Below are 27,469 nucleotides of genomic sequence, written 5' to 3'. Positions count from 1 at the left end.
CCTGACATCCAAGAATGTTACTGTCAGATACTGTTCCCCCTGTGTTTAGTGGGAATGGAAGCTCACACACCTGTCAAGTTCATACTGCTGACATGTTTCCTCATAACAACTAAGTCCTGTGATTTTCAGACTGATATCACTAAATTTGTCCATCATATCAGGGGGAACGCATCCTGACGACCAAGAATATTACTGTCAGATACTGTTCCCCCTGTGTTTAGTGGGAACGGAAGCTCACACACCTCTGAAATTGATAATCTGGACTTCTTTTTTCATAACAGCTAAGTCCTGTGATTTTCAGACTGATATCACTAAATTTGTCCATCATAGCAGTGGGAACGCATCCTGATATCCAAGAATATTACTGTCAGATACTGTTCCCCCTGTGTTTAGTGGGAACGGAAGCTCACACACCTCTGAAATTGATAATCTGGACTTCTTTTTTCATAACAGCTAAGTCCTGTGATTTTCAGACTGATATCACTAAATTTGTCCATCATAGCAGTGGGAACGCATCCTGATATCCAAGAATATTATTGTCAGATACTGTTCCCCCTGTGTTTAGTGGGAACGGAAGCTCACACACCTGTCAAGTTCATACTGCTGACATGTTTCCTCATAACAACTAAGTCCTGTGATTTTCAGACTGATATCACTAAATTTGTCCATCATAGCAGTGGGAACGCATCCTGATATCCAAGAATATTACTGTCAGATACTGTTCCCCCTGTGTTTAGTGGGAACGGAAGCTCACACACCTCTGAAATTGATAATCTGGACTTCTTTTTTCATAACAGCTATGTCCTGTGATTTTCAGACTGATATCACTAAATTTGTCCATCATAGCAGTGGGAACGCATCCTGATATACAAGAATATTACTGTCAGATACTGTTCTCCCTGTGTTTAGTAGGAACGGAAGCTCACACACCTCTGAAATTGATAATCTTGAGTCATTTCCTCATAACAGCTAAGTCCTGTGATTTTCAGACTAATATCACTAAATTTGTCCGTTACAGCAGTGGGAACTCATCCTGACATCCAAGAATGTTACTGTCAGATACTGTTCCCCCTGTGTTTAGCAGGAACGGAAGCTCACACACCTCTGAAATTGATAATCTCTAGTCATTTCCTCATAACAGCTAAGTCCTGTGATTTTCAGACTGATATCAATAAATTTGTCCATCATAGCAGGGGGAACGCATCCTGACGACCAAGAATATTACTTTCAGATACTGTTCCCCCTGTGTTTAGTGGGAACGGAAGCTCAAACACCTCTGAAATTGATAATCTGGACTTCTTTTTTCATAACAGCTAAGTCCTGTGATTTTCAGACTGATATCACTAAATTTGTCCATCATAGCAGTGGGAACGCATCCTGATATCCAAGAATATTACTGTCAGATACTGTTCTCCCTGTGTTTAGTAGGAACGGAAGCTCACACACCTCTGAAATTGATAATCTTGAGTCATTTCCTCATAACAGCTAAGTCCTGTGATTTTCAGACTGATATCAATAAATTTGTCCATGATATCAGGGGGAACGCATCCTGACAATCAAGTAAGTTAATATCAGATACTGTTCCCCCTGTGTTTAGTGGGAATGGAAGCTCACACACCTGTCAAGTTCATACTGCTGACATGTTTCCTCATAACAACTAAGTCCTGTGATTTTCAGACTGATATCACTCAATTTGTCCATCATATCAGGGGGAACGCATCCTGACGACCAAGAATATTACTGTCAGATACTGTTCCCCCTGTGTTTAGTGGGAACGGAAGCTCACACACCTCTGAAATTGATAATCTTGAGTCATTTCCTCATAACAGCTAAGTCCTGTGATTTTCAGACTGATATCACTAAATTTGTCCGTTACAGCAGGGGGAACGCATCCTGACATCCAAGAATATTACTGTCAGATACTGTTCTCCCTGTGTTTAGTGGGAACGGAAGCTCACACACCTCTCAAATTCATAATCTGGATTTCTTTCTTCATAACAGCTAAGTCCTGTGATTTTCAGACTGATATCACAAATTTATCCATCATAGCAGGGGGAACGCATCCTGACATCCAAGAATATTACTGTCAGATACTGTTCTCCCTGTGTTTAGTGGGAACGGAAGCTCACACACCTCTGAAATTGATAATCTGGACTTCTTTTTTCATAACTAAGTCCTATGATTTTCAGACTGATATCACTAAATTTGTCCATCATAGCATGGGGAACGCATCCTGACATCCAAGAATGTTACTGTCAGATACTGTTCCCCCTGTGTTTAGTGGGAACGGAAGCTCACACACCTCTGAAATTGATAATCTGGACTTCTTTTTTCATAACAGCTAAGTCCTGTGATTTTCAGACTGATATCACTAAATTTGTCCATCATAGCAGTGGGAACGCATCCTGATATCCAAGAATATTACTGTCAGATACTGTTCCCCCTGTGTTTAGTGGGAACGGAAGCTCACACACCTCTGAAATTGATAATCTGGACTTCTTTTTTCATAACAACTAAGTCCTGTGATTTTCAGACTGATATCAATAAATTTGTCCATGATATCAGGGGGAACGCATCCTGACAATCAAGAATGTTAATATCAGATACTGTTCCCCCTGTGTTTAGTAGCAAAGGGAGCTCACACACCTCTCAAATTCATAATCTGGACTTCTTTCTTCATAACAGCTAAGTCCTGTGATTTTCAGACTGATATCACAAATTTGTCCATCATAGCAGGGGGAACGCATCCTGACATCCAAGAATATTACTGTCAGATACTGTTCTCCCTATGTTTAGTGGGAACGGAAGCTCACACACCTCTGAAATTGATAATCTGGACTTCTTTTTTCATAACAACTAAGTCCTGTGATTTTCAGACTGATATCACTAAATTTGTCCATCATAGCATGGGGAACGCATCCTGACATCCAAGAATGTTACTGTCAGATACTGTTCCCCCTGTGTTTAGTGGGAATGGAAGCTCACACCTGTCAAGTTCATACTGCTGACATGTTTCCTCATAACAACTAAGTCCTGTGATTTTCAGACTGATATCACTAAATTTGTCCATCATAGCAGGGGGAACGCATCCTGACGACCAAGAATATTACTGTCAGATACTGTTCCCCCTGTGTTTAGTGGGAACGGAAGCTCACACACCTCTGAAATTGATAATCTGGACTTCTTTTTTCATAACAGCAAAGTCCTGTGATTTTCAGACTGATATCACTAAATTTGTCCATCATAGCAGGGGGAACGCATCCTGATATCCAAGAATATTACTGTCAGATACTGTTCCCCCTGTGTTTAGTGGGAACGGAAGCTCACACACCTCTGAAATTGATAATCTGGACTTCTTTTTTCATAACAGCTAAGTCCTGTGATTTTCAGACTGATATCACTAAATTTGTCCATCATAGCAGTGGGAAAGCATCCTGATATACAAGAATATTACTGTCAGATACTGTTCTCCCTGTGTTTAGTAGGAACGGAAGCTCACACACCTCTGAAATTGATAATCTTGAGTCATTTCCTCATAACAGCTAAGTCCTGTGATTTTCAGACTAATATCACTAAATTTGTCCGTTACAGCAGTGGGAACTCATCCTGACATCCAAGAATGTTACTGTCAGATACTGTTCCCCCTGTGTTTAGTGGGAACGGAAGCTCAAACACCTGTCAAATTCATAATCTTGAGTCATTTCCTCATAACAGCTAAGTCCTGTGATTTTCAGACTGATATCAATAAATTTGTCCATCATATCAGGGGGAACGCATCCTGACGACCAAGAATATTACTGTCAGATACTGTTCCCCCTGTGTTTAGTGGGAACGGAAGCTCAAACACCTGTCAAATTCATAATCTTGAGTCATTTCCTCATAACAGCTAAGTCCTGTGATTTTCAGACTGATATCAATAAATTTGTCCATCATAGCAGTGGGAACGCATCCTGACATCCAAGAATATTACTGTCAGATACTGTTCCCCCTGTGTTTAGTGGGAACGGAAGCTCACACACCTCTGAAATTGATAATCTGGACTTCTTTTTTCATAACAGCTAAGTCCTGTGATTTTCAGACTGATATCACTAAATTTGTCCATCATAGCAGTGGGAACGCATCCTGATATCCAAGAATATTACTGTCAGATACTGTTCTCCCTGTGTTTAGTAGGAACGGAAGCTCACACACCTCTGAAATTGATAATCTTGAGTGATTTCCTCATAACAGCTAAGTCCTGTGATTTTCAGACTGATATCACAAATTTATCCATCATAGCAGGGGGAACGCATCCTGACATCCAAGAATATTACTGTCAGATACTGTTCTCCCTGTGTTTAGTGGGAATGGAAGCTCACACACCTGTCAAGTTCATACTGCTGACATGTTTCCTCATAACAACTAAGTCCTGTGATTTTCAGACAGATATCACTAAATTTGTCCATCATATCAGGGGGAACGCATCCTGACGACCAAGAATATTACTGTCAGATACTGTTCCCCCTGTGTTTAGTGGGAACGGAAGCTCACACACCTCTGAAATTGATAATCTTGAGTCATTTCCTCATAACAGCTAAGTCCTGTGATTTTCAGACTGATATCAATAAATTTGTCCATGATATCAGGGGGAACGCATCCTGACAATCAAGTAAGTTAATATCAGATACTGTTCCCCCTGTGTTTAGTAGGAACGGAAGCTCACACCCCTCTGAAATTGATAATCTTGAGTCATTTCCTCATAACAGCTAAGTCCTGTGATTTTCAGACTGATATCACTAAATTTGTCCGTTACAGCAGGGGGAACGCATCCTGACATCCAAGAATATTACTGTCAGATACTGTTCTCCCTGTGTTTAGTGGGAACGGAAGCTCACACACCTCTCAAATTCATAATCTGGATTTCTTTCTTCATAACAGCTAAGTCCTGTGATTTTCAGACTGATATCACAAATTTATCCATCATAGCAGGGGGAACGCATCCTGACATCCAAGAATATTACTGTCAGATACTGTTCTCCCTGTGTTTAGTGGGAACGGAAACTCACACACCTCTGAAATTGATAATCTGGACTTCTTTTTTCATAACTAAGTCCTATGATTTTCAGACTGATATCACTAAATTTGTCCATCATAGCATGGGGAACGCATCCTGACATCCAAGAATGTTACTGTCAGATACTGTTCCCCCTGTGTTTAGTGGGAATGGAAGCTCACACACCTGTCAAGTTCATACTGCTGACATGTTTCCTCATAACAACTAAGTCCTGTGATTTTCAGACTGATATCACTAAATTTGTCCATCATATCAGGGGGAACGCATCCTTACGACCAAGAATATTACTGTCAGATACTGTTCCCCCTGTGTTTAGTGGGAACGGAAGCTCACACACCTCTGAAATTGATAATCTGGACTTCTTTTTTCATAACAGCTAAGTCCTGTGATTTTCAGACTGATATCACTAAATTTGTCCATCATAGCAGTGGGAACGCATCCTGATATCCAAGAATATTACTGTCAGATACTGTTCCCCCTGTGTTTAGTGGGAACGGAAGCTCACACACCTCTGAAATTGATAATCTGGACTTCTTTTTTCATAACAGCTAAGTCCTGTGATTTTCAGACTGATATCACTAAATTTGTCCATCATAGCAGTGGGAACGCATCCTGATATCCAAGAATATTACTGTCAGATACTGTTCTCCCTGTGTTTAGTAGGAACGGAAGCTCACACACCTCTGAAATTGATAATCTTGAGTGATTTCCTCATAACAGCTAAGTCCTGTTATTTTCAGACTGATATCACTAAATTTGTCCATCATAGCAGTGGGAACGCATCCTGATATCCAAGAATATTACTGTCAGATACTGTTCCCCCTGTGTTTAGTGGGAACGGAAGCTCACACACCTGTCAAGTTCATACTGCTGACATGTTTCCTCATAACAACTAAGTCCTGTGATTTTCAGACTAATATCACTAAATTTGTCCATCATAGCAGTGGGAACGCATCCTGATATCCAAGAATATTACTGTCAGATACTGTTCCCCCTGTGTTTAGTGGGAACGGAAGCTCACACACCTCTGAAATTGATAATCTGGACTTCTTTTTTCATAACAGCTAAGTCCTGTGATTTTCAGACTGATATCACTAAATTTGTCCATCATAGCAGTGGGAACGCATCCTGATATCCAAGAATATTACTGTCAGATACTGTTCCCCCTGTGTTTAGTGGGAACGGAAGCTCACACACCTCTGAAATTGATAATCTGGACTTCTTTTTTCATAACAACTAAGTCCTGTGATTTTCAGACTGATATCAATAAATTTGTCCATGATATCAGGGGGAACGCATCCTGACAATCAAGAATGTTAATATCAGATACTGTTCCCCCTGTGTTTAGTAGCAAAGGGAGCTCACACACCTCTCAAATTCATAATCTGGACTTCTTTCTTCATAACAGCTAAGTCCTGTGATTTTCAGACTGATATCACAAATTTGTCCATCATAGCAGGGGGAACGCATCCTGATATCCAAGAATATTACTGTCAGATACTGTTCTCCCTATGTTTAGTGGGAATGGAAGCTCACACACCTCTGAAATTGATAATCTGGACTTCTTTCTTCATAACAGCTAAGTCCTGTGATTTTCAGACTGATATCACTAAATTTGTCCATCATAGCAGTGGGAACGCATCCTGATATCCAAGAATATTACTGTCAGATACTGTTTCCCCTGTGTTTAGTAGGAACGGAAGCTCACACACCTCTGAAATTGATAATCTGGACTTCTTTTTTCATAACTAAGTCCTATGATTTTCAGACTGATATCACTAAATTTGTCCATCATAGCATGGGGAACGCATCCTGACATCCAAGAATGTTACTGTCAGATACTGTTCCCCCTGCGTTTAGTGGGAATGGAAGCTCACACACCTGTCAAGTTCATACTGCTGACATGTTTCCTCATAACAACTAAGTCCTGTGATTTTCAGACTGATATCACTAAATTTGTCCATCATATCAGGGGGAACGCATCCTGACGACCAAGAATATTACTGTCAGATACTGTTCCCCCTGTGTTTAGTGGGAACGGAAGCTCACACACCTCTGAAATTGATAATCTGGACTTCTTTCTTCATAACAGCTAAGTCCTGTGATTTTCAGACTGATATCACTAAATTTGTCCATCATATCAGGGGGAACGCATCCTTACGACCAAGAATATTACTGTCAGATACTGTTCCCCCTGTGTTTAGTGGGAACGGAAGCTCACACACCTCTGAAATTCATAATCTGGACTTCTTTCTTCATAACAGCTAAGTCCTGTGATTTTCAGACTGATATCACTAAATTTGTCCATCATAGCAGTGGGAACGCATCCTGATATCCAAGAATATTACTGTCAGATACTGTTCCCCCTGTGTTTAGTGGGAACGGAAGCTCACACACCTCTGAAATTGATAATCTGGACTTCTTTTTTCATAACAGCTAAGTCCTGTGATTTTCAGACTGATATCACTAAATTTGTCCATCATAGCAGTGGGAACGCATCCTGATATCCAAGAATATTACTGTCAGATACTGTTCTCCCTGTGTTTAGTAGGAACGGAAGCTCACACACCTCTGAAATTGATAATCTTGAGTGATTTCCTCATAACAGCTAAGTCCTGTGATTTTCAGACTGATATCACTAAATTTGTCCATCATAGCAGTGGGAACGCATCCTGATATCCAAGAATATTACTGTCAGATACTGTTCCCCCTGTGTTTAGTGGGAACGGAAGCTCACACACCTGTCAAGTTCATACTGCTGACATGTTTCCTCATAACAACTAAGTCCTGTGATTTTCAGACTGATATCACTAAATTTGTCCATCATAGCAGTGGGAACGCATCCTGACATCCAAGAATATTACTGTCAGATACTGTTCCCCCTGTGTTTAGTGGGAACGGAAGCTCACACACCTCTGAAATTGATAATCTGGACTTCTTTTTTCATAACAGCTAAGTCCTGTGATTTTCAGACTGATATCACTAAATTTGTCCATCATAGCAGTGGGAACGCATCCTGATATCCAAGAATATTACTGTCAGATACTGTTCCCCCTGTGTTTAGTGGGAACGGAAGCTCACACACCTCTGAAATTGATAATCTGGACTTCTTTTTTCATAACAACTAAGTCCTGTGATTTTCAGACTGATATCAATAAATTTGTCCATGATATCAGGGGGAACGCATCCTGACAATCAAGAATGTTAATATCAGATACTGTTCCCCCTGTGTTTAGTAGCAAAGGGAGCTCACACACCTCTCAAATTCATAATCTGGACTTCTTTCTTCATAACAGCTAAGTCCTGTGATTTTCAGACTGATATCACAAATTTGTCCATCATAGCAGGGGGAACGCATCCTGATATCCAAGAATATTACTGTCAGATACTGTTCTCCCTATGTTTAGTGGGAATGGAAGCTCACATACCTCTGAAATTGATAATCTGGACTTCTTTCTTCATAACAGCTAAGTCCTGTGATTTTCAGACTGATATCACTAAATTTGTCCATCATAGCAGTGGGAACGCATCCTGATATCCAAGAATATTACTGTCAGATACTGTTTCCCCTGTGTTTAGTAGGAACGGAAGCTCACACACCTCTGAAATTGATAATCTTGAGTCATTTCCTCATAACAGCTAAGTCCTGTGATTTTCAGACTGATATCAATAAATTTGTCCATGATATCAGGGGGAACGCATCCTGACAATCAAGTAAGTTAATATCAGATACTGTTCCCCCTGTGTTTAGTAGGAACGGAAGTTCACACCCCTCTGAAATTGATAATCTTGAGTCATTTCCTCATAACAGCTAAGTCCTGTGATTTTCAGACTGATATCACTAAATTTGTCCGTTACAGCAGGGGGAACGCATCCTGACATCCAAGAATATTACTGTCAGATACTGTTCTCCCTGTGTTTAGTGGGAACGGAAGCTCACACACCTCTGAAATTGATAATCTGGACTTCTTTTTTCATAACTAAGTCCTGTGATTTTCAGACTGATATCACTAAATTTGTCCATCATAGCATGGGGAACGCATCCTGACATCCAAGAATGTTACTGTCAGATACTGTTCCCCCTGTGTTTAGTGGGAATGGAAGCTCACACACCTGTCAAGTTCATACTGCTGACATGTTTCCTCATAACAACTAAGTCCTGTGATTTTCAGACTGATATCACTAAATTTGTCCATCATATCAGGGGGAACGCATCCTGACGACCAAGAATATTACTGTCAGATACTGTTCCCCCTGTGTTTAGTGGGAACGGAAGCTCACACACCTCTGAAATTGATAATCTGGACTTCTTTTTTCATAACAGCTAAGTCCTGTGATTTTCAGACTGATATCACTAAATTTGTCCATCATAGCAGTGGGAACGCATCCTGATATCCAAGAATATTACTGTCAGATACTGTTCCCCCTGTGTTTAGTGGGAACGGAAGCTCACACACCTCTGAAATTGATAATCTGGACTTCTTTTTTCATAACAGCTAAGTCCTGTGATTTTCAGACTGATATCACTAAATTTGTCCATCATAGCAGTGGGAACGCATCCTGATATCCAAGAATATTATTGTCAGATACTGTTCCCCCTGTGTTTAGTGGGAACGGAAGCTCACACACCTGTCAAGTTCATACTGCTGACATGTTTCCTCATAACAACTAAGTCCTGTGATTTTCAGACTGATATCACTAAATTTGTCCATCATAGCAGTGGGAACGCATCCTGATATCCAAGAATATTACTGTCAGATACTGTTCCCCCTGTGTTTAGTGGGAACGGAAGCTCACACACCTCTGAAATTGATAATCTGGACTTCTTTTTTCATAACAGCTAAGTCCTGTGATTTTCAGACTGATATCACTAAATTTGTCCATCATAGCAGTGGGAACGCATCCTGATATCCAAGAATATTACTGTCAGATACTGTTCCCCCTGTGTTTAGTGGGAACGGAAGCTCACACACCTCTGAAATTGATAATCTGGACTTCTTTTTTCATAACTAAGTCCTGTGATTTTCAGACTGATATCACTAAATTTGTCCATCATAGCATGGGGAACGCATCCTGACATCCAAGAATGTTACTGTCAGATACTGTTCCCCCTGTGTTTAGTGGGAATGGAAGCTCACACACCTGTCAAGTTCATACTGCTGACATGTTTCCTCATAACAACTAAGTCCTGTGATTTTCAGACTGATATCACTAAATTTGTCCATCATATCAGGGGGAACGCATCCTGACGACCAAGAATATTACTGTCAGATACTGTTCCCCCTGTGTTTAGTGGGAACGGAAGCTCACACACCTCTGAAATTGATAATCTGGACTTCTTTTTTCATAACAGCTAAGTCCTGTGATTTTCAGACTGATATCACTAAATTTGTCCATCATAGCAGTGGGAACGCATCCTGATATCCAAGAATATTACTGTCAGATACTGTTCCCCCTGTGTTTAGTGGGAACGGAAGCTCACACACCTCTGAAATTGATAATCTGGACTTCTTTTTTCATAACAGCTAAGTCCTGTGATTTTCAGACTGATATCACTAAATTTGTCCATCATAGCAGTGCGAACGCATCCTGATATACAAGAATATTACTGTCAGATACTGTTCTCCCTGTGTTTAGTAGGAACGGAAGCTCACACACCTCTGAAATTGATAATCTTGAGTCATTTCCTCATAACAGCTAAGTCCTGTGATTTTCAGACTAATATCACTAAATTTGTCCGTTACAGCAGAGGGAACTCATCCTGACATCCAAGAATGTTACTGTCAGATACTGTTCCCCCTGTGTTTAGCAGGAACGGAAGCTCACACACCTCTGAAATTGATAATCTCTAGTCATTTCCTCATAACAGCTAAGTCCTGTGATTTTCAGACTGATATCAATAAATTTGTCCATCATAGCAGGGGGAACGCATCCTCACGACCAAGAATATTACTTTCAGATACTGTTCCCCCTGTGTTTAGTGGGAACGGAAGCTCACACACCTCTGAAATTGATAATCTTGAGTCATTTCCTCATAACAGCTAAGTCCTGTGATTTTCAGACTGATATCAATAAATTTGTCCATCATAGCAGGGGGAACGCATCCTCACGACCAAGAATATTACTTTCAGATACTGTTCCCCCTGTGTTTAGTGGGAACGGAAGCTCACACACCTCTGAAATTGATAATCTTGAGTCATTTCCTCATAACAGCTAAGTCCTGTGATTTTCAGACTGATATCACTAAATTTGTCCATCATATCAGGTGGATACAGGGAGCAGGGCAGAGCCAACGAGACTGATGCAGGGCAGGTGTGGAGGGAAGAGCAGGCTGGGAGCACAGAAGGAAAAAAACAACTGAAAACCCAACATACACATGAATATAACTTAAATACACAAGTCACACTTAACAAACACAGCAAATAAACTTCAGCATCACATTGCAAACCTCGAAATCTTTACCTTAAAGACTAGAAACATACATCACTGTTGACATAAACATGAACCAATAAATCTGTCAAGCAGAGTGGTCTGCATATGTAACAACAAAAACAGGACTGAAAGACAACTGTTGTTCTGAGTTTCAGCTCACTTGTGCACTTAGTTTCTAGGAGGGTCAGTGTGTAGCAAGCAACAGTCCTCAGTCACATTTCCTTAAGAAAACAACTAGTGTGAAAACAAACTCCAATTTCCTGTATAAGGGCCTTCTCCCACTAAATCCAGTTAACAAACAGGGAAAAAGTCAGAGGTGATCTGGTGGACTGGTGGAGGGACATAGAGCCAGACTGGGACAGAACCATGACATGTTCATCCAGTCCACGTTTTGAGCAAACATGTATTTAAAAGTTTATCTGCAGTTTATACGAAGCTTCAGCCGACTGAGTTAATCAAATAAAGCAAATTCCCTCTTTGTGTCTCCACATAATGTTTTCCTGTTCAGCTGCAGTGGAAGTTTAGTAACATAAAGAAGGACTTTGGCACTAAAAAGACTGTAACTTTGAGAGACATTTAATTCAACTTTTAAATACATTTTAAACACAGAAGTAGAACTGAAGAACATGACAATGTTCATTTTTGCATCTGGCTATTGTTTTAGAACAAACTTTAAAAATTGTGAACGTGTCCTTTAAAGGCAGAGCCATCAGAGGTAGCAGTGACCCATTAAGCTTTCACTCCCTCTACAGGTAGAGTGACAGTACAACATCTAACACTGTAAGTATGTTGGTCTTTCACACTGCAGACATGTTACTTGTCAACAGAAATGTAACTAATAATAATAATGGTCCCATCTCATATACTGTATGTGTGCCTGTGAGCTTTTATTAATGTTACTAGTTATGTATTTTCCAGCTGAATCCAAATATCTGCTGCATTATTGTGTTTTATCTATTTGTCTTGTCTGCAGGTGTTCACTTGCAAATGAAGTCCAGACTTCACAAAGATGCTCTCACATTTCCTTCTATACTGCATGAAGCAGATCCAAGTGGATAAAAGGACAAATGTCACAACAGATTCTTCAGTTTCTGATCACATCAGTATCTTAAAACTACTCCACACTAAACTTCTCACACAACAATGGAGGCCAATATTGGACAGAGAGTCATGTCGGGACTGGATACGACACTCCAGGCGACACCTTTATGTGTGTTTACTACATGTATGACAAAACTTTATTGCAAACTGCTGCCCTGCACACAGAAAAAGCAAAAGCCACAAGTGTTTTTCATTTATGCCATCAGTGTGTAGTTTGTGCTTCATTTGCTTATTCAAATGATGGTTTTGTGTACTGTATTGATGCAACATGATTTTTTAAAAACAGTTTGAGTTTTGCAAGAATAGTTTGCTTTTGCATGAGATGTATAATGTTTTGCTGGTTTGCTGTAAGGTTTTGTGGTTAAATAGCCTGTAGTTTTAAAGATAGTGCCTATACAATCAGAAAAAAACTGTAACAAGGCTCATGTGAAGACCACAAGGTGTCAGTGATGTGCTGAAAGGGTTACATTCAATGGATCTCCAAAGCATTCACACCTGTGTTAAAGAAACTACATTCATGTGACTTTGTTCTTTTATTTATTTAATATAACAGTGCAACATCTTCAGGTGCTGTGTGGTTTAGGCACAAAGTCCAGGTAATTGCACCAAAAGAAAAAAAAAAACAGACAAAAAGAGGCAAAATGAAAAGTCAAACACTCACTGAAGACATTTACAGACACAACAAACTTAATTTGTCTACAGAAACTCATTTATTGTTCTCAAACATAAAGTCCTCAATGATAAGACCTTAAAGATCCTGGATCTTTATGCATGTTCATTGTTAAAACAGGTGTGACTAAATACAACAAAACAAGAGTGTGAGCAAAAGTCATCCTGACATATTTAATGTAATATTTTTTCATCTGCTCGTTAAGTTTCATAAAACAATGAATCATTAAACACAAACTCAGGATCTGTTGTCAGCTTGCAGCCAAGAAGGCAGACAAAAAAAAAAAAAAAAGGAATAAAGTGAAGTACAACACACACTGGTATGTATATTTTCTTTTCATGTTTGCATTTATTGTGTTATAATGAAATGAAAACATCAGTACCTGCTGTTTTGGACAGAGAGGATTGGTCTGAAGTTTAAAGTCCTTAAGTTTTATTTGAACTACAGTTTTTCATGGGACTGTGTGAACTGTATTCAGTGAGTCAGTATCCAACACAGGAAGAACACAAGAAAATACTGCAAACTCATGCATTCAAAAATGCTACATAAAAAATCTCCAGAAGGCCGCTGTGGAAACATTATGAACTACATGACCAAAGTTGAGCAGATTCAGGATGGTTTTGTTCAAATCTGGAAAAATACATTTTTTTCATTTATTAATTTAACAAATTTAATCAAGCAAACGTGAGCGAGGTTCACTGAGGAGAATCAGACCACCAAGACATTTAAAGAGGAACTTTTTCTAATAAGGTCCCTTACCTTATTTCTTGCTCGGCTGATGAGTAGTTGGTTGGTTGGTTGGTTGGTTGACTGGTTGGTTCACTGGCTGTGATCCAGGCAGGAGTTGGTCAACTGAGTCAGTTGCTGAAGAGTCTTCAGTGAAGGAAATCCTCTGAAGCTGCGACCTGGTTACAGTCAGCTCATTATATACTATCCAGGGGGATGAACACCAACTGTTTCTCTAACCAATTTGAATGAAGATAAAGGAACAAAATGTGCTACACACTGCTCTGTGTTATAAGAAAGAATACATGATAGGCAAATCACAGAGTGAAGAACAGGTCAGCATACGGTGCAGTCCACATGAGAAGAAACAAATCTTTATAGTTTTAGTGATATACTCTGTTGCAAATTAGATGGATATCAACGTAATTTCTAAGAAACAGGGTTAAAATGGACCATGAGGTTTGAGTGTGTGTGCTGACTTTTAGTTTTAATGAGGATGTTTACAGTGTTTATCTGGGCCTGTATGCAGAAATACTCTCCAAGACTTTGATGCATAAAATCATAATTTCCCCGTTGCTTCAAAATAAGAAAATGAATATTAGAATATCATCTCACGCAACTACAGAGGAAGAGAAACCATTTATGGTGCTCAGCAGTAAAACTGTTTGACATCTACTCGGAAAGAATAAGGTGTGAAAGATGGAGAATTACACTTATTTGAATAAAGAAAGGGTGAGAACATAACTCAGCATAACTCTTGTGGCTCCGCTCTGTTTACATATTCAAATACCTTTTTATCCATGAGCCCACTTTCTTTTTAGCAAACACTCAGAATTTATTTACAAGTTTGCAACATTTTTAGCACAGAAAAGCATAATTCATTTCTGTTGTCCACAAGAATAGTAAAAAAAAAAAACAATCTCTGTCTTGGAAGGTTTTTAAAGGTAATTTATCTATCCCATTCTGTGACAGAAAACCAGCAATAAATATCCAATAATGAAAACATGATGATCCACTGAAATGTTCCACAAAAAACAGTGGAGGCTCCAACAGCTTGTTGTACAATGTGATCTTAAGCAGCAGACACATACTGTAGCTTGTCCTTTAATTTACACCCTTCATGTTCACAGTGTCATGCAGTGATGGTGAAACAGAAAAGGTCAGACAGGGACCACTGTGACAGTTAGTAATTTACACATAATTTAAATTATGTGTTTCCAACCTTTTTGGCTTTTGACGTCTTATACAAAGTAGTGTGTAGTCGGGGTCACATTTCAGATGTCTATGAGTTGTTAACAGCTCCACCAAATAGTGATTTTCCCCTCTAAACTTCTCACATGGTTTCAATTCAATAAATGTTCAATTGATCCAATATTTCACCAAAAATCAAAGATTAGAGAAAAAATCCAAAAACTGAAAACAGATTTGTGTATCAGAGCTTTGTTTTTTCTTCTTTCTTCTCCCATTAATCATCTCATGACCCCTCAGATTTATCTGGTGACCTTTTGGAGGGGCCCGACCCTTAGGTTGGGAACCACTGGACTAAACTAGCTAACTGTATATAAAGTAGTTGAAACTAGCTTCACCTCCATGTTGCAATGTCCATCCCAAAGCCTTCTAAAAATAGTGATTCTTCAGACAGTTGATATGTTTACTACACTTAAATGCAATATTCAAGAGTATGTATGGTTCTCAAAGATAAACCAAATACATGGTCGCAATCCATGACAGCTCATGCATAATAAAACGCAACTTGGGGTCCAAAATGATCACATTTAAAAGTTTGTCAGCCAACTGTCATTGGTCAGTAAGTAGAATTGTGATGTACATCATGTAACCATTTAATCCATATTTTTCTAATTCATATTGATAATAAATTCAAACCAATTAGTAGAAAAGTTTTCACGTTAACATGAAAGAATACATGTTCTGTTGATCATTATGAAAAATACGTTCTCCCCAAAAGGCAGGTAGCCGTATTCTGTTTATAGTCCTACACATTGTTCATGTTAATATGGCGATTTTTTTATGTTACGACTACTGTAAAATACAATACACAGAATGTAACGTGTTTTTTCTGGTTACACTGGAAAGCACTTATAGATGCTAATGTAATAATGAATATGGCCACATCAGAATTCTCATAATACTACTTTGATTGCCTGATATTAGACAGAATTTATAACTGAACCTGGTGGAATTGGCGGATTCAAAAGTCTGGACCCATTTTAACACAACAATGATTAAACTCATGAATTATTTCTAATTGTACAGCATTCTCTCTTATGGGGTATTTTATCTTTTAAACACCAATGAGGAATTATTTTTAGCTTTTTATTTTCTTCTTTTTTTTTTTTTTTTTTTTTTTTTTACCATGAATTATGATTATTAAACATTTTAACCATGACATCGACATGTGTTTCTCTCTTTCAATCATTAACTGAATAAAAACACAACATTATAAATCTTACGTACATTCCATTCGTATATTCAAGACTGTAGTTAAAATGGACATATTCAGTAGTCTTCTCAAACACACCACATATTATGATTAGCACTGGCAGTGCAGCCAAGCGTACGTAGTATAACACAAACAAACGTACCAAAGTAAAAGAGTTGAGCGAGCGATTTCCTATTTTCTATCAGATTATCAATGCAGAAACGTGCTGTTTCAACTAGACCATTAACACTCTTAATATCACAGCTGTAAATATAACGTTAAACTCACATATCAGCAAGGAAAAAATAAGCTTTCTGTGGCGCCACGACAGACAACAGTGTTACAAACCAACTGGTTTTCCTGTTAACTGGTTACCCGTATTTGTAAACGTCAGGAGTTTCTCATGGCGACAGCAGATGTTCAAATCACGGAGAGGAAACGTTGCTGACCTTGCACATGTCTTATTATGATTTTATATCACTCATAATTTCATAGTCTAGACTATCCATCTGATTAATTCACTTTATGTTTTATGGAGATCAATGAAACTGTGGGATCAGAAAGATTCTTAACCATATTTTGATGCATTTTCTTCAAAGTAAAAACTCACCATCTGGGTTTGGTACCAGGTGTTAAATCTAAAGGAAAAGTTACAATACATTGTGCTACACCACTGAGCAATGCGGCTCTGAGAACTACCAATATACTAAAACACACAGCCTATTTTGACGCAAAAACAACCGTAGCCTATATTATCTTTGGGTTTTAAAATACCTCTGCTAGATTAACTTGTGACCACTGTTATTGCCCACACAAGCCCGGTTTGTTGCGCCTCTGAAGTTAAACAGTTTTTCGTAGATCCATAAATCATCAATAACCTGAATTAATCAGATGGATAGCCTAGTCTGCGGAATTATGAGTGATAAAATAATTTAATAATATCATAATCAGGCATTTGCAAGGTCAGCATCGTTTCCTCTCCATGATTGGAACATCTGCTGTCGCCATGAGAAACGTCCGACATTTACAAACAAAGGTAACATGTTAACAGGAAAACCAGTTGATTTGTAACACCGGATATTATTAGCCGCACTATCTCAACTCAGCTAAACTCACCAAGACGCTGCAAACAGCGGTGAACTCCTGGGGCACAGATCCCCGGAATGCCTCTTTCACTCCACATTAGTGTCATTCATAACAACGTTATCCACTGCTCCTACCTGGGACTTATTTCCAATCAGAAGTCTGCATTGCCCGATATAACCAATAAGAACAAAGTCTAAGTAAGATAACTCTGACTGACACATTGTTAAAGCAAACAAAAAAATAATAACTTCTTTTAAATCACTTCTTAAAACCCATTTTTACAGACTTGCTTTTATGTAAACGTTGTCTTTCAATAATCCTTTTATTGTCTTTTAAACTTTTTAACATCTCTTTATTGTTTTTCTTTGTCTTCGGGCCGCCGTCTTCTTAAGGTCAGATCTGTAATTGTTTTCTGTATCATGTCTTTGCTTTGTCTGTCAAAGCACTTGGTAAATTCTGTTTTTAGAGGTTCTATATAAATAAAGATATTATTAATTATTATTATTATCTCCGTTGTTTCTGTAATGAAAAAAGAGGGGACAAGCAATAATGTAACTTCAGCAGCGTACATAAAGCTCGCACAGGAGTGTAACTTAAAGTTTTAAAATGTATGTGAACTTAACAGCACTGCAATAAGAAATATAATTCAATACTCCGTTAGAGTAAAAAAAAATCTTTATTTTACAGTATGTTTGGATTGAAATTTTGTGAAAATTTAATTGATAGGAAAGAATTAACAATAACTTCTTACTTTGACACTTAAGGTGTCTTTGGAGGGTTCACTGGGCTGAGAGGCCTGACAATCAATTTGCTTGCAGCATCACTTTCCTCCCTCATTTCCTCATCTGGCTCACTGGCGAAGGTTTTAGTGGTTAACTAGTGGGTAAAATCAAGGTGTAGCAGCACTTGCAATAAGTTGAATTAAATACAGTGTTGTTGTTGTATTATGGACATGGGAGTAATTATTAGGAGTAGGCTGACCCCTACTGCAGAATGGCACTGGATATGGCAGAAGTTGGGTTCTGCCTAATTGTATGTTCCTGGTAGTGAACTAGGCACAGGTGAATTAGAAACGTCAGCATAAGATAACATTTTATTTATCCTTAAGAAAATTCTTTTGCCAGAGATTGTTCAAAAAATTACAAAATCAAGAGTAATAAATGTAAAGTGTATAACATGTAAATGATTTCCCCATAGAATAACAATAAGAGTAAGATAAAGTAATAACTGATGTTGGACCTGACAAATGGTGCCACTGACAATAGCATACTTTGAATCACAGCTAGAGACAAACCACATTTCAAGAGCTGTGAGGGAGAAAAAATGAAGATGGTGAGACCGTTAGACCATCGTCAGTCACCTGTGATAAGTGTAATTTGGCTCTTGTATCTTCAGTGGTGATAAATACAGGTCATTTTAAAAGAAGGTAAGGTTATATTCTCACGCAAATCAAGACTCAATCATCTGAATCCTGAAAACTATTGTGAATCTTAATTGGCTAGCTATTGACCAAGTACCCATCTCTTGAAGTGACAGACAACCCAATATAGTTATATTTACACTACAATGATTAACCCAGGCTTTTTTTAAGACAATGAATTATATTATGAATTATATTTTCATGCAAATCAGTATTTAATCCTCTGAATCTGAGTACTTCCCTGTACAATTCAGAAGAGCAACACAGCCTAACAATGGCAGGCATCATTCATCGATGCATTTTTGATGCTTTACTCTTCACTGATTGATTACAGAAACTTTGATTTAATAGGGATGGTCTTTACTTATGAAGAGTTTCTATAAGAATATAATATCCATATAACACCTGGGGATTATGCAAAAGTCATTGGTGCAATACCCTCTGGAGTCTGTATGCTGTTTCAATCTCAGCCAAGGGTTAATGTTACTCAACAACTGCCCTTGTTATCTCCAACATACATTCCCTTATAGGCAAAATGTATATTTCCTTTTATTCTGGTAATAAAAACAGATCTATAAGAGCTCTGTTCCAGGGAGATATTACTACATTACCATATGTGATTTCATATAGAAATCAATTTGTGGATGACATGGTATGGAAGAAGGCCTGGCTTTTACCTAATCGATACTTAATCACCAATAAAGTTAAGGGAATTTCCTTTAAACTTATTCATAAATTCTATCCAGCCAAAAACTATGTTAAAAAAGTTAGACATTGAAGTTAGACATTGAAAGAGAGACATTGATGTGAGTTGTAGTTCCTGTTATGAATATCCAGAAACTGATGTGCATTTATTTTAGCAATGTCTAATTGTGAAGAATATCTGGTAAAACCTTTGTGTTCTCATTAATAAAAATATTGATGAAAGTTTTATCTTACTTTGGAAGAATGTATTGTTTCATCTCCAGGAAAATAATACACAGAAGAACACTGGTGTGTACATACATGATAAATCTTATTATTATAATGGTCAAATTCCATATCCATAAATGTAAATTTACTGGTAAGAAATCGTGCTTTATTGCCTTTAGCAAAGAATTCAAACAATACGTTTATTCAATTCAACACTCTTAAACAAAAACCAATTAAAACTGTATCAGCTTGTGCTGTGTTCAATTTTTTCTAACATAGGCTATATCTTTATTCCCCCTAGAATTCATTGCTAGCATTAAAAAGTGTATATTTTCTTTACGTTTTTTTTTTGTTTGTTTTGTTTTTACATTTGGTATATGTACCCGTGGTATGTATCTTTTGTACATGTTATGTACATATAAAGTATTGTTATTAATAAAGGTACGCCTAAAAAAAATTGAAAAACGCCTTAAAAAGCGGCGGGTTTTACCGGCTTTTCCGGCGGTTTACGGTAAGTCACTAGCGCGTCAGAGATATCGGCTAAAACGGTGTAAACACCGACGTTTTCATAGAGATTTTGTTGAAATAGTGGCGATTAATGGCACAAGTGGGGGAAAAAAAACCAGGCGTAGTCTGCCAGACTACTAAAAACTGTAGTTATGAACTTGACAGGACAGAGGAAACTCTCCAGAGAAAACAAAATTAAACTTTTAGCTTCTGAAATATTTTTAGACAACTCTGATGGAGCTCAGGATTTATCAGGAGGACAGCTGCTTACTCCAAACAATTTCGCTGTATGAACCTGGACTGTGTGTGTGACCTTTTGGATGTGTAGAAGAACACAGGACATTAATTAACATGAGATCCTGTCGGCATGTAGGGAGATTAAGTAGCCCAATCAATGAAGTTATACTGCTGTGCCTCACGTGTAAATGCGCACAGCGTCTCTCTCAATGGGGAGACGCATTTATCGTTTCTGCTGCGGTGGGATCACTGCGAGTGTTTCATAAATTCAAACTTTTTTTGATAGTCAGCACCCCCGCACCTCCGACTGAAATCAGGTTCTCGTGGCTATGGGTTCACCCACCGATTTATGTGCCATTTATGAACCACATTCACAGCCTAATGTGTATGTCCCTGCACAGACAATAATGGAAAATTAGCCATCACAGTAGTATGGATAGTGTTCTTGATGCAGTTTTCTGTGAAATGTGCAGATTCGATTTTTCGTGAGCTAACAGGTGTGTCGAACTCTGTTTCCACGTCGAGATGTGGGGGAACCCTAGTCCCGCCCCGTCCAGCCTCGCCTTCACTAAAAACTCGCCCCCCGTGATGCTGTGCTCTGCCATCGGGGTACTATGGAGAGCGCTAAGGCTTAGAACTAACTTTTATGGAGTTTTATCTATAGAAAGTTGTTTTCTAAAAGTGAATGGCAAATTTCATGGTTATTTAGTTATGATTGTTAGTCATTATTTTAAACAATGGGGTAACAGAACCTATGTTTGTTCAACATAAACTTCCGTTTATTTAAAGTGCACGTCACCCAGAGAGTCTCTGTACACTTTACAAGTCATACATATATACCAGTAGTAATGTTAATATTACAACAAAAGGTTTAGGTTTTTGATTTTAAAGCAGAGATCATGTAGCTTTAACAGGGTTGGAGTAGCTTCATGTGAAAGAGAAAAACAATTTGTGATTTGGGTTCCCAGCCAGTGAAATTAGGAATGGTCATAATAAAAACAGAAAAAGATGGGTTTTCAGCCTGGATTTGAAAGTATCAACAGAGCTTGCCTCTCGAATGTGCAGTGGTAGATTATTCCAGAAAAATGGAGTTCAGTGGGCAAAGGCTTGACCACCAAAAGCATTCTTATTGAATCGAGAAACAGTTGAGTACCTGGCACCTTGAGAACATAAGGGACATGATGAGTATACGGAGCAAAAGGCTGGAGATATATGAAGGAGCTAATCCATTTAAAGCCCTAAAGGTAAGCAGGAGGATTTTAAAATCAGCTCTTGTATGAGCCAGTAGCCGATGCAAAGACATCAGTACCGGTGTTATATGATCCAGTTTTTTGGCAGCTGGTTTCTGGACCAATTGAAGACATTTTGATGCTGTTTTAGGTAGGCAAAAGAAAATTTCATTATAATAGTCTATTCTAATTGTTATGAAGGCATGTCTGAGGATTTCAGCGTCTGAATTTGATAGAATGCGGCGTATTTGAGCTATTTTATTAAGGTGGAAGAAAACTGTTCGTGTTATATACTTGATATGTGTCTTACAACAGTCGCTGACTGTTACAAAAAGATAGACTTGTGTGTCATCAGCATAGCAGTGATATTTTATGTTGTGTTTTTTGAAAATGTGACCCAAAGGCAGCAAGTTAACACAGAACAGAAGTGGACTGAGTACTTATCCCTGTGGGACACCGTGTTTGACCTTAGAGCAGGAAGACATAGTATTATTATATGTAATGTGACTAGCAACCACCTTTTCTAACAGTTTGGACATGAATGGGTGATTTGAAATCGGCCTAAAATTGTTAAGGGTTTGTGGGTCAAGGTTAGGTCTTTTTTAATAGTGGAGTAACCACAGCTGTTTTAGAAGCAGTGGGATCGATACCAGAACTGAGTGATTTATGGATGATGTCAAGAAGAGGGCTTCCAATCACAGTGAACATGTCTTTAATGAGGTTACCAGGGATGGGATCCAGAACACGTGGTTGGTTTGGAGCTAGTAATTTGAGAGAGGGTGCATGAATTGACTAGATCAACCTGAAAAAGTAGCTTATGGTTTGGAAACCAGTATGAGAAGGAAGCAGAGGGTGGGAGGGATCAGAGGAGAGGGACACTGCCTTACCAGTAATATCATTCCTGATTAGCTTAATCTTTTCAGTGAAAAAGTTAGGCCTACATCCTGACGGCTGAAAATGTTACTGCCAGATACTGTTCCCCCTGTTTAGTAGGGAAGGAAGCTCACACACCTGTCAAATTCATACTGCTGGATTGTTTCCTCAAAACAGCTAAGTCCTGTGATTTTCAGACTGATATCCCTCAATTTGTCCATCATAGCAGGGGGAACGCATCCAACTAAGACTGTTACTGTCAGATACTGTTACCCCTGTGTTTAGTAGGAAAGGAAGCTCACATAAATATTACATGGAAGACTTTAATAACATTAAACAAAAAATTAATCATGCACACCTTCCTTTTCAAATATACAATAAAGTTCATGCATTCATCACGTGCTTGTATACTACCAGGAGCTCACGGAGTGGATCAACCCTAAACCCCAGTTACAGTAGGCCATTTGCATAGGAGAACCCTAACCAGGACATCATTGAAGTTGAAAAACTGTGGATAAGCACTAGAAAAGGTATGTAAATTGTGCTGTGGACGATTTTCATCACCAATATTGAAATAGACTAACTACCTTAAGTTTCAGAACTCTCCATTAACTCTAGCCATGTTACCTCTTGTCCTCAAGGCAAATGAATCCAGACATTTACCACGAGATTGTTAATTACATCTCAAATGGTAACTACCCAGAAGGTGCTACAAAATCAGAGAAATATGTGATTCGAAGAAGGTCATCAGACTTCATCATTGATGGTAAGTGAAAAGACATTAAAGTTCTTGTTATAATCCAAAAATTCCTATTTCCATGAAGGTAATAATATACAATTTTGTTTAAACTATTACAACGGTTAGTGTCATCTTGGTTAATTTGGAGGCTGTATTTATATTTAGCTATATACTCGTCTATCATTTACGCAAATCCAATTATGATCTACAAATAACTTATGTAAGCATTGAAATATTACATAAACATGTGGAGTAAGATGCACTTTATATACAATAATTTGTTTTAATGTAAGATAAATTAAAAATATATTTATGACCTGCAAGTAAAGTAAGCCACTTACTTTTTTCTATATTCTAACAGAAGGAACATTGTACTACAAGAAAGGGAAGGAAGAAGCCAAGAGAAAGGTTGTCTATGACAGGGAAGAAGCCAACCAAATTTTTGAGGAATGCCATGCAGGTGCCTTTGGAGCCCACTGTGGTATTGTTAAAACAAGGAACGCAGTGTGCAAAAGATTTTACTGGCCTGGCATGACATCTGCTATTGATAAGTGGGTGAGTATATTTTTTGATTCATCTAAAGAGAAAAATTATTCTATTTATCATCACTTCATTTCAAGCAAAAACACACATAAGTGATGGAACATACCACTTCATAATTCTTACTTGAGTACTGGACTTAGTAGAAGGCCAATGTCCTGTTTTGATACTGGACCCAGTATCAAACATGTATGGTGCGATGCAGCCAAATATGTATCTGTTTGTCCAGAGACTAGCCACAACCAACCCAAACGCCAGAATAAAATGTTGGCATTGTATGTTTCTGCAAACCACGGATACATTTAATGTCTACGTTGTTGTTGGCCATTATCAGTTAAATAATAATGTTTTATAATGTGACAACACTGTGGTTGAGGTTTGGTTAGGTTTAGGCACAAAAAACAGTTGGTTGGGGTTAGGGAAAGATCATGGTTTGGGTTAAAAAAAATAAAAATAAAAATGGCTGCAAATGTCCCGAAGTCTGACTAAAAACTCATGGTTTTGTCGGTTGAAACGGGAAGCGGGCCTTGGTTTCGAGGTGGTCTCGAACCCTCTCTCCTCCTAATAAGAAATTCAGCTCATATAGATGTCATGTGAACTACATCACTTTAGAAATGTTGATATGATACAGATTCAATGTATCTGTGGTTTGCAGAAACGTACAAAGCCAACATTTTATTCAGGCGACCAGGCTGCCATACCACATAAAACTTTATAATCACAGACTAAATATTCCCTCCTTCTAATACTGAAGTTCACTGTTAACATATTATTTTCCAGGTTAGAGAATGTGCAGAATGCCAGGCCAGAGCTTCAACTATGAAGCAGGAGACCGAGTACATCCCCATACAAGTAATTCACAATATTTTGCTTTACTCTTTGAAGCTTATATTTTGTGATGGAGAATGCTTTATAGTAATTCTAAGTGAATAATGTATTTGTTATTTTGCTCTCCTTTGTTAAGGTGAGCCAGCCCTTTGAACTTGTGGGGATGGACATTTTTGGCAAAGTGGCTGAGACAGAGGCGGGCAACACATACATCTGTGTGATGGTGGACTACTACACCAAGTGGTCCGAAGCGTTTGCCCTGCCCACAAAAACACCTGCAGATGTGGCTGACTGTATAGTCAGATTCTTTTACCGTTTTGGGGCCCCAAAAAGGATCCTCATTGATGAGGGACAAGAGTTCGTTAATGAGGTTTGTTGAATGTTACAGCCAGGTTGCGATTTGTGGAAAATAAATCAGAACCACAGTGGGCCTATATAGACTATGGAGCTTATTAGGCTATTTCTTGCTGTTGTGCAGTAACATTTATAAAATAACTATGAACTTAAATAAAAACAATAAGGCTACAAAATTTTAAGTTGGCCACTACATTTGCAGGAATAATTGAATCATTTTCTTAATTAATTTAATTCATCAAGTAGCGTGATATTTTCATTCTCAGGGGTGTGATGTCAAGCTCATGCAGACACATAGTACATGTGATCATGTACAATAAAACAAAAAGTTAAATGCTAATTTTAGATGCTTGAATTAAATCCCCCAACGCTCCTTTCAGCACCATCGATAGCGCCGCAGACGTGCCAAGTGTCACAGCCCGGCTCATAGGCTGCGACAAAATATGGGAGACCAGACGAGTCTTGTAACTGAGGATAAGCGTTTATTTACAAAATGATAACGGAACAAACGTGGAAGTCAGTAATCAGTAATGTAGGCGTGTGAGGATGTGTGCGTGTCGGCAACCAAAAAAAACAAAACAGCCGTGCCACGCCGCTATCGAAGTGGACGAGGCGTGATGAAGGAGGGGGGAGAAACTCTAGGCGGCCAAGCTTTGTAGTCCCGACCACACTGGGCCCAGGTGTGGCACATCGCACCCTGTTTACAGCATGTCGTTACATAAATGAAAATGTTTTTGATGATCTCACATTTATCTGCATAGGCGGTAATATTTTTTGCAATGAATCATTAAAAGTTATTTGTTTCAAACAAAGGATAATGCTTATTATTGTTTGCCAACAGCTAAACAAGGAGGTGTGCAACAGTCTGGGGATTCAGTGCAGCCTTTGCGCACCATATCACCCAAAAACAAATGGGCCTGTCGAAAAACAGAACGGAACAATACAGAGGTAACAGCACTGTAATTATTTTACTTTACTGTGTATATTGTTTTTTGATACATGTAATTTTTTATATATTTATGATATTGTGAACTGAAAATGTATTGGAAGCAAGGTGGCCTGCCTATTTATGTGATAATACTTTTCAGGGCACTGTTCCAACTTGTGAAGCAGCATCCAGAGAGTTGGGATTCATATTTGGAAGGAGTGATGTTTGGGTTGAGAACCAAAAAAGACAGCACTATGAAGTTCTCCCCATTCTTCCTCCTGTTTGGGACAGAGGCCCGTCTCCCGAGTGAGATTCCAGAGGATTACAAGGTTGGTTTAGTGTAAAACAGCTACAGATAATCCATATTTAGAATAACCAATTAAAAAAAATATAGCTCATTGAATATATGTGTCAATGTTTATTACATGCTATGCAATAAATAAGTAATCTACACACTGTATCAATATTTTGTGGCCGAGGAAAATTCCATGTCTCTTAGTAGAAGGCAAGTGCCCATTTAAACCTTTAATGGGACCTAATTTTGTTTAGTTGACATTGTTGGAAATATGTTATTTTAATTAGATATTCATTACCAAGGTCATAGTTAAGGGAGGTTTTGTACTGGACAGCATTTTATTATGTGATACTGTAGGTTTTTTTCTGTCCTCATTATTGATAGATTGGGTGTGGGCAGTATAATTTTCAGTACTTTCTGCCAACATTAGTTATTCATATTTGAGGTTATGATCGAAATGACTATGCTAACAAAAATGTCATTACTGTTATAGTTATAGTGATCAGGAGTGCTTTGAGATTGTACAGTTAGTCAACAAATAGATAAATTTGTCTCATTCCCACATACAGTCTAATGACTGCAACGGTCAAGCAAGGGGTCAAGTCCAATAACAATGAAAAAATGAAAGTTGTATTTTACAGATTGACAGCAGCGTGGAGAATGGCCTTGACCAGGAGGTGGTGTCAGAGGCTGATGAAACAGGCCCAGCACCACCAACAGGCCCAGCGCCACCAAAGTCTGCTGCAGTCACAGCTTTGTCTCCAGGCAATATCGAAAAATGTATGTTTCAGAATATTTAGCTCTCTTTTAATGTAAAGAACAAAGTCCCTCACATACCAGGTTTTTATGTAGTAATCCCTGCACTTTGTGCTTATTTCTTTAAGGCGTGAAGGATGCCTGGGATGGTCTAAAGGCCAATGTCCTGCTATCAAAAATTGGGCCGTACAAGATCTTTTACTGGGACATTGGCCGAACGGGGCCTGGATTGGAGCTTGAGAGTGAGGTAAAATATATATATATAAATATATAAAAATACCTAATTCATATGTCGATAATGTATGAATAAAATAATTAATTGTTCATTTTAAACTGTTAATAA

At 38.4% G+C, this 27,469-nt stretch overlaps 1 protein-coding gene across 6 annotated transcripts in view; it reads left to right on the top strand.

Annotated features, from left to right (window-relative positions):
• Positions 1-23,258: 23,258 nt before the first annotated feature.
• LOC137177148 (uncharacterized) overlaps positions 23,259-27,469 on the top strand; it is a 60,023-nt gene continuing 55,812 nt past the window's right edge. For 2 of the 6 annotated variants that reach the window (XR_010925982.1, XR_010925983.1), the window contains exons 1-8: positions 23,259-23,452; positions 23,787-23,980; positions 24,746-24,817; positions 24,930-25,163; positions 25,989-26,095; positions 26,236-26,404; positions 27,012-27,150; positions 27,255-27,373. Coding sequence is in view for 1 of the 6 variants with exons in the window: in XM_067583274.1 (XP_067439375.1) it covers positions 23,332-23,452; positions 23,787-23,980; positions 24,746-24,817; positions 24,930-25,163; positions 25,989-26,095; positions 26,236-26,404; positions 27,012-27,150; positions 27,255-27,373 (1,155 nt within the window). In the remaining 5 variants the exon portion in view is untranslated. The remainder of the gene's footprint in view (positions 23,453-23,786; positions 23,981-24,745; positions 24,818-24,929; positions 25,164-25,988; positions 26,096-26,235; positions 26,405-27,011; positions 27,151-27,254; positions 27,374-27,469) is intronic. The other 4 variants (XR_010925981.1, XM_067583274.1, XR_010925984.1 and 1 more) reach the window with 2 other exon arrangements.

The sequence above is a fragment of the Thunnus thynnus genome, chromosome 24 (assembly GCF_963924715.1).
Source record: "Thunnus thynnus chromosome 24, fThuThy2.1, whole genome shotgun sequence".
Lineage (NCBI taxonomy): Eukaryota > Metazoa > Chordata > Actinopteri > Scombriformes > Scombridae > Thunnus > Thunnus thynnus.
This window is presented reverse-complemented; position numbering and strand designations above follow the sequence as displayed.